The sequence below is a fragment of the Trypanosoma conorhini genome (genome assembly GCF_003719485.1).
Source record: "Trypanosoma conorhini strain 025E chromosome Unknown Tco_14.4_contig_00022, whole genome shotgun sequence".
In the NCBI taxonomy this organism is placed as follows: Eukaryota; Euglenozoa; class Kinetoplastea; order Trypanosomatida; family Trypanosomatidae; genus Trypanosoma; species Trypanosoma conorhini.
Window position 1 is genome coordinate 31803 of NW_021704108.1, and position 7118 is coordinate 38920.

Here is a 7118-nt window from a genome sequence, read left to right on the forward strand (position 1 = left end):
GAGAGAGAGAGAGAGAGAGAGAGGGAGAGAGAACGCGAGTTCCTGCCAATGGTAGGAACCGGGGGAGATGGAGGAGGCACACACACACACACATACAAACGAAGAGGTGCAAACAACAGCGGCAAAGAACATCGAGAACAACTGGCGACAGTCCCCACACATTTCAAGCACAAGCAGCAGCACTACTACTATTACAGGGACCGCAGCCCACGCTCTGCGCTACGCGGACTCCATGACTAGCACATGACGCAGCAGGAAGTCCAGCAGCAACTGCGGGTAGTAGCGACGGAACACAGACAATGGCATCGTCAGCAGCGTCTGCTCCTGCCCCTCATCATTCCCCATGAGAAAATACCGCACGACGAGCTGCTCGCGCTTGCCACGCAGCAGCGTTTGCGTCGTGTGGGCGAGCGCGCTGTTGAATTTGCACTGCCCACGGAGGTGCTCCGCCTCGGCGCGGCCAATCAGGGGCTCGCAACTCGTAACGGTGTCGTACATTTGTCCACTGCGAACGAGCGCGGCGGGCGCGATGCCGTAAATCTCTATGCTGGACGCGTCACGGCACTTATCGGTGCAGGTGCCCAACTCGAACTGCAGCGGTGCCGGCGTGCGACAGGCGGAGACGGCGCAGGTGTGCATGAAACTCACGGCGTGTTGCTCCTGCCAGCACCTCTCCAGCTGCAGCGCTGGATCGCAGGCGGGGTCACGCTCGCCTTGGCCCTGCAGCCGCTTCTTTTTTGTCGGGTTCAGCCCCTGCGAGGTGGCGTCCGCCAAGACACGCTCGCCGAGGGCCACAAGCGACGCCCCGCCCCTCGCCTCGTCCCCTGCGCCGCTGCGCACGATGATGCCGTGCAGCGGCGGGGCCTCCTCCGGCGCGGGGGTTGCGTCGCGCGCGCGCTTCGACGCCTCCGTCCCGTTGGCCCACGAGGCAATGCGCCGCAGCGCCGCGGTCGCCTCGCGCGCGTCCACCTCGCCGACGGGGCCGGCGCAGTACGCGAGGAGGTTGCCGCGGGGCTCCCACGTGTCGCACACGCTGTCGTACCCCGACCACCGCACGCTGTACTCCACCGCGCCCTCGTCCGGGTTGACGCGGCGGCCCGTGACGCTGCTGACGTTGTAGTGCCGCATGCTTCTGCACGCACACGCGCAGACACGCACACACACACACACGCACCGCCTTCTTTTCGCTTCTTTTCTGCTCCCCTCCCTCGGCTGCAGCGAGGGCGACTCCCATGAAAGGCACGCGGGAACGGAGACGGAAGGTAAAAGGGCGAGAGAGAAAGAAAAAAAAAAAAGGAAAATATCCGTAAACACAACGGGCGAAAAAGCGCCCCAGCGCGAAGGAATCCACGATGCCTTTACGCACCCCCGTTTCTCCGCGCAATTCCGCTAAATCGTCCCACGCGGCATTTCTCTCGGGCGCAGGGAGGCGGAGGCTGCGGCGTCTAAATGAGCTCCACCGTGGCGCCGAGCTTCTCGAATAGCCCCTTCAGCTTCTCCGCGTCCTCCTTCCGCATGTTTGTCTGCACCAGTCCGGGGCACTTCTCAATGGCGCTCTTGGCGTCCGAGATGGAGAGGCTCGTGACGGAGCGGAGCTCCTTGATGAGCTTCACCTTAATGTCCGGCGTGAACTTCGCCAGCTTCACGTCGTACGTGGTCTTCTCCACCTTTTTCTTCTCCGCCTTCGGGGGCTCCTCCGTCGCTGCCGCCCCCGGCGCCGCCGCCGCGGCCGCCGCCACGGCGTGCGGTGGCATCATCACTCCGCCGCCGCCTCCGCCGAGGCCGCGCAGGAGGGCCTTCTCGTAGAACTCGTCGCTGTGGCCGAGTTTCTTGAAGATCAGCCGCTGCAGGTCGGAGAGCTCCTTCAGCGTCAGCTGCGCGTACGCCCCGGCCAACTCCTCCAGCTTGGGGCCGCTGCTGCCGCTGCTGGGCCTGGTGGCGCTGCCGCGGGACGCGGACACGCGACCGAGGGCGGGGAAAAGGAAGGCGATGCGCCGCATACCGTTTCTTTTTTCAATTTTATTTTTCCCACTACATAAAGGAAGTAATGGGAAACAAACAAAAAAAGACAAACCGCAACGAGGCCAACGCCCCACACAAACACACAGAGATGCAAGAAACGGGGCAACACAAACAGACGACGGCAATGAGGAGACTCTCGGGCACAACTCGCAGTCACCGGGCGTCTTTTTTTTAAAAAATATATTCACCTCTGTTTTCTTTTTGTTTTGCTGCTTCTTCTTCGTTCTGCTGCTGCTGCCGCTGCAATCAACGGAAGAAGAAGAGGCAGAGGGGGCCGCAACCAGCACGCAGTGCAGATGTGTCTGCCAATGAAAAGAAGTAAGAAAAAAACACAGCAACCGCGAAGAAGCAGCACAAACGCACACACACACACACACTCCCGCAAACACACTATATATATATATATATAGGAATAGCCAAATTGCGGCACTAGAAGTCTCGCTGTCGCTTGCTGGCGGCACCCCACTCCAGCTCCTCGCTCTTCGTCACGTAAATCGGCGGGGCGATTTCCTGCTCCTTCAGCTCGTAGTACATGTGCGGGCTCCAGCTCAGCAGGTGGGGGTAGAAGACGTAGTTGCGCCCACTCCGCTCACGCTGCAGCCGTCTGGAGTAGCAGCGCTCGATGCTGTCCTCCGACACTACAATCTGTGTCCCGTTTAGCAGCCGCAGGTACTGCAGCGTCCGCAGAACGTCCAAATGAGAGATGTGCGTGGCCTGCACGAGGTAGTCAAGCGTGGCGCAGTGGTTCTCCTCCATGGCGCGGGCGAGGGCGGAGACCACGACGTCCCCCCAGTACCCTAAATAGAGCTTTTCGCCCAGGTCACTGAGCGGCTTCTCGGGGGAGCCGATCTTGCCCTCCCGCCGCGACAGTTCGTAGCTCAGCTCAATCAGAAACCGCCCAATGCCGCGACTCTGGAACTGCGGCAGCACGAGAACGCAGGAGAGGTTGTACATCTCGGGCGACTGCTTTTCTTTGCTAAAGTACCCCAGCACCTCCAGCCCGTGCGGCTGCACGGCGCACAGCACGTAGAAGAGAAACGGCGTCATGTCGTGATCGAGCGCCTTGTGCTCCAGAAACAACTTGGAGAGGAGGGCTAAGTGCTCGCAGAAGACGGGTTCCACCACCGCGTCCATCTCGAGTACGACAAGCTGGCGCACGGGGTCGCGGTAAATCTCATTCCCCGGCGGGTGTCGCTGGCAGACAAGCCGCAGGTGCCGCACCACGTCCTCGTGGGCCGTGAAGGGGTGGAGGCAGAAGGGGCAGATGTGCAGCACAAACGAGGTGGGGACAACGGCGGGGCGAAATGGACTCTTGTCATTTTCCTGGCGCAGCCGCAGCTCCAGGTTCCCCGCGAAGAGTTCCGCGCTCTGCCTCAGTCCCTCCTGCACTTGGGGTCGGGCGAGGTGGTAGGGGGAGAAGTACCACGCATCTACCTCGTGGGGCCCCATGCATACTTTGTGAATATTCTTTGGACGGGAGAAAAACGAACTGTCCTTCCGCGCCCGCGTCGTCGACACCTTGACGCAGTTCTGCAGGTTGTTGCGCTTCGCAACGGAGCTCGGCGTGGCGGGGCTCCGCGGGACCTCCTCCTCCTTCTCCGCGACAAGTCGACTCTGCCCTCGCGTCGTGACACCGCCGCCGCTTGGCTTGTTCGCCTGCTGCTTGCTCGCCTGGCGCCCCTGCCGCCGCTCCTTCAGCTCGCTAGCGGGCAGCCAGCAGTCCATGCGGCTGTCCTGCTCGACGTAGTGCACGTAGTGCAGGTACTGGCCCGTCTCGGCGTCCATGGCCACCTCCTGCACAATCGCAGCGTGGAAGGTCCCGTGCAGCGTCGCATACACCTTCTGCCGCGCCTCGAACACTGACATTCCCCCCCTCCCCCCTGCTTGTGTTTGTGTTTGTGCGCAAGCGGCGGGAGGCCCCAGGCGCAGAGTCCGTCCCATGCCCGCGTACACAAAGTGAGGGAGAGAGGGGAATACAAAGAGAAAGAGAGGGGGAAAAAAAGGAACGAAATAGGCTGCAGAGCGGGAACAGGTGAGCGGCACAGATCCCTTTTTCTTATTGTTTATTGCGCTTCTTGCCGCGTGCTCCCACGCGTTGCGTTGGCGCGCCCGCACCACACCGCCTCCTCCTCCTCCTCTCCCTCGTCCACAGGCATCGCAAAGTTTTCGACGTACAGGGAAATAAACATCGAAGAAACCTCTCAAACAAAACACGACAAGAAAAAAAAAACGAAGAAAAACATCAACTAGCGAAGGTGTGTGGGGGATGCGGGCGGCGGCGGGGGAAACACACACACAGAGCCACGGAGCCGTGCGCCATGCGGGTGCGGCCCTCGGCTGGGCAGAGAGACACCCGCGGCGAGAGAGGCATGGGAGGGAAAAAGCAAAAAAAAAAACAAATAAACATCGGCCCTAAGACGCCATTCCGCCCGCCGCGGTGGCGCCGCCGCCGCCGCCGCCGCCGCCCCGCACCACCCCCCCACACCGCGCGGCGCGCACGTACATCACTACTGCACGGGGAATGTGAGCCGGCGGGATAAAAAAAAAAAACAGGCCCTCCTGGAACGCGGAGGGAAAGAAGGGAGGGATCGGCTGCGTTGGGGCGGAGGCACGGCACGAAGATGGGCGCGGGGGATAACCGGCGCAGAAAGACAAGAAATAAAAATCGAAAGAGCAGGAACGACGACGCCCCCGCGCAACACTCCCCCCCCCCCCACTTCCCCCACAGACACACACAGAGAGAAACAAGCAAAAACAAATCAACAACAATAGTAGAAGGGCGGCAACGCGTGAAGCCACATGGACGAAGAGGGGAAAGGAAGAAAAGCAATCATTTCCATTAAACAACTACAAGCACCCGGTACTAATATAAATACAATCCGTAATTCAACACTAGATAACGGGGAAGTGGCAGTCGCCGCCAGCGCTCCTCGCTAAATAAACATTTTTTTTTAAATTATTTTATTTTTTATTTTATTTTTTTTTGTCTCCTTTTCATCACTGCCTCTGTCTATGTGTCTGTGCTCCTTCCCGCTTCTTTTCCTTTTTCATTTTTTCCTCCCCTCTTTAAGGTTATATATCAAGTACGTCCAAATAGAAGGGGAGCACCGACGGGCAGGCACGCATACATACATACATAAATACATACATACATACATACATCACTGCACAGTGAGCGTCAGCCAATCATGACAGATGAATCGCCTGCACACCGGGCTCCGTTCCATTTCCCCTTTACTCTCCACGCATTCTCTTGGATCTTTTTTTTTTTGGTGGGTGCGTGAAGACGGGGGACTGAGTGGCTCGGATTGCCTGGCTTTCTCCGCGCCATGCGGGCCCTCGCACTTCGCTCTTGGCTTCTGATGATCTTCGCCCCACGGCAGAGCGCATTCCATACGTAATGGACGCCCTTGAGCCTGTACCTCCGCCTTTCCCGGCCCCGATTTGTTTTTTTTTTATCATTCTTCCCCGTTTCTTTTTTTTATTTTCTTTTTGTTCTTGTTGCCATTTTCGTTCTTTGCCTCCTCCCCCTTCCTTCTCTGCTGCGGCCGCCGGTGGAGGTGCCGTGGCCCGGCTGTGCACCGCCAGAGCCGAGGAGCCTGCCGGGAGGTGTGTGGTTGGCGCGGCGCCTATAGGGGATAGTCCACTATCCGCCGCATGACATCCAGAAAGATGTCAAGGCTCACCTTCGTGACGACGTTGCAGTTGCGTATGCGGCCCTTCTTCGCCATGGATTGGTCTGTGCCGTACCAGTCGATGCACGTCGCCCCACGGGTTTCCCGCCCCCGCATCTCAATCGTGGCGTACGTGAGGAAGCTGTCCAGCAGGCTCTCTGGGTAGAGGGCAACGACCATCGCCACCGCGTCTGGTATGACGCAGGTGACGTCCTGCGTTGCCTCGGCGTCGCCCGTGTCGGCCCGCGTCCCGTCCTCGTCGGGCCGCGTGAAGACCTCCAGGCGCTGAAACATCTTCTCAATAAACCACTGGGACCTGTTTTGGCACACCGACCGGAACCCCTCCGACGTCTCGCGCCGGTTCACCCAGTCATCGTAGAAGCGCCACGGCATGGCACAGTTCACCGTCACCTCCCAGTTGACCAGCTGTATGGGCTGCCGGATGCCCCTGTGGTGAAACACGACAAACGCCGCCTCGGGGTCGCAGTGAAAGTTGAACTCCCCCATCAAATTCGAGTTGCCCTTCCCCTCACTCGTGCCGCCCATCACTATCACCCCGGGTTCCGTGTCGGAGCCGAGCACCGAGAAGGCACCCGGGTCTAGGCGGATGGCAAGAGCTATGTTCGTCAAGGGCCCAAGGCACACCAGCTGGTACACCACACCCTCCTCGGGCTTGGCCTCCCTAAGAACATCCGCAAGGGCAATAGCGGCGTGCTTCTTCGGCTGCAGCGACACCCGCGCGGAGGGGGGAAACCCGGCGTCGCCAAAGCCGTCCCGACCAAACCCCCCCCACTGCACCGTCTCCCGCTCAACCACAAGTGGGCCGTCGGCGCCGCGGTAGAAGGGGACGTCGCGCTCGTAGAGGTCAAGCAGCTTCCCAAGGTTCTCCATCCCCTGATCCACATCCACGTTCCCCCAGACGGCCGTGATGGCCAGAACATCTACGTCCGGATGCGTCATGGCGGTCATGATTCCAATCGCGTCATCGCCCCCACAGTCTGTGTCGATGATGACCTTCCGTCGCACCATCGCTCTTGGAAGAAGATGTTAGCACTAGCCTCAATGACCTCTCCTTTTTTCTTCTTTCTTCTTTGTGTCTTCTTCCTTGCCTCGCCTTTCTTACCTTTGGGGGTTGCCTCCTAGTCACCTATACCACCCCCGCCCTCGACGCTCTCTTCCCTCTCTGAGCTTGTTTTACCTTCTCCGCGTATGTGTATGCCTACTGGCTTGCCCGTCACCTGCCACAGGGAGCACTCGTTACTCTGCCAGCAGCGAAAATGACGCACGCACACCGTGCAAGAGGCAAAGGCAACATCCATGCTGTGGCATCCTCCTCCTCCTCGGAGAGAAGAAAACAACGAGGACGCACACGCACACACACGCACACGCACACGCACACGCACACGCACACGCACACGCACA

At 59.6% G+C, this 7118-nt stretch overlaps 4 protein-coding genes across 4 annotated transcripts, besides 11 other annotated features; all 4 read right to left on the reverse strand.

The window, feature by feature from the left end:
- Positions 1–32: a microsatellite.
- A 45-nt stretch (positions 33–77) lies between these two features.
- Positions 78–100: a microsatellite.
- A 119-nt stretch (positions 101–219) lies between these two features.
- On the reverse strand, positions 220–1128 carry Tco025E_00811 (uncharacterized protein; the record flags this gene model as incomplete). Its single annotated transcript, XM_029367751.1, has 1 exon — positions 220–1128. One exon carries the CDS (start codon positions 1126–1128, stop codon positions 220–222), a length of 909 nt encoding a protein of 302 aa, XP_029232151.1.
- A 7-nt stretch (positions 1129–1135) lies between these two features.
- Positions 1136–1174: a microsatellite.
- Positions 1175–1445: 271 nt separating this feature from the next.
- On the reverse strand, positions 1446–2000 carry Tco025E_00812 (60S ribosomal protein; the record flags this gene model as incomplete). The annotated part of the gene is made up of 1 exon (XM_029367752.1): positions 1446–2000. One exon carries the CDS (start codon positions 1998–2000, stop codon positions 1446–1448), a length of 555 nt encoding a protein of 184 aa, XP_029232152.1.
- Positions 2001–2211: 211 nt separating this feature from the next.
- Positions 2212–2266: a microsatellite.
- Positions 2267–2374: 108 nt separating this feature from the next.
- Positions 2375–2413: a microsatellite.
- Positions 2414–2431: a microsatellite.
- Positions 2432–2451: 20 nt separating this feature from the next.
- Tco025E_00813 (putative histone acetyltransferase) lies at positions 2452–3888 on the reverse strand (the record flags this gene model as incomplete). Its single annotated transcript, XM_029367753.1, has 1 exon — positions 2452–3888. One exon carries the CDS (start codon positions 3886–3888, stop codon positions 2452–2454), a length of 1437 nt encoding a protein of 478 aa, XP_029232153.1.
- Positions 3889–4141: 253 nt separating this feature from the next.
- Positions 4142–4170: a microsatellite.
- A 293-nt stretch (positions 4171–4463) lies between these two features.
- Positions 4464–4492: a microsatellite.
- Positions 4493–4966: 474 nt separating this feature from the next.
- Positions 4967–5007: a microsatellite.
- Positions 5008–5145: 138 nt separating this feature from the next.
- Positions 5146–5184: a microsatellite.
- Positions 5185–5651: 467 nt separating this feature from the next.
- Positions 5652–6725, reverse strand: Tco025E_00814 (putative inosine-guanine nucleoside hydrolase; the record flags this gene model as incomplete). The annotated part of the gene is made up of 1 exon (XM_029367754.1): positions 5652–6725. One exon carries the CDS (start codon positions 6723–6725, stop codon positions 5652–5654), a length of 1074 nt encoding a protein of 357 aa, XP_029232154.1.
- Positions 6726–7059: 334 nt separating this feature from the next.
- Positions 7060–7118: a microsatellite.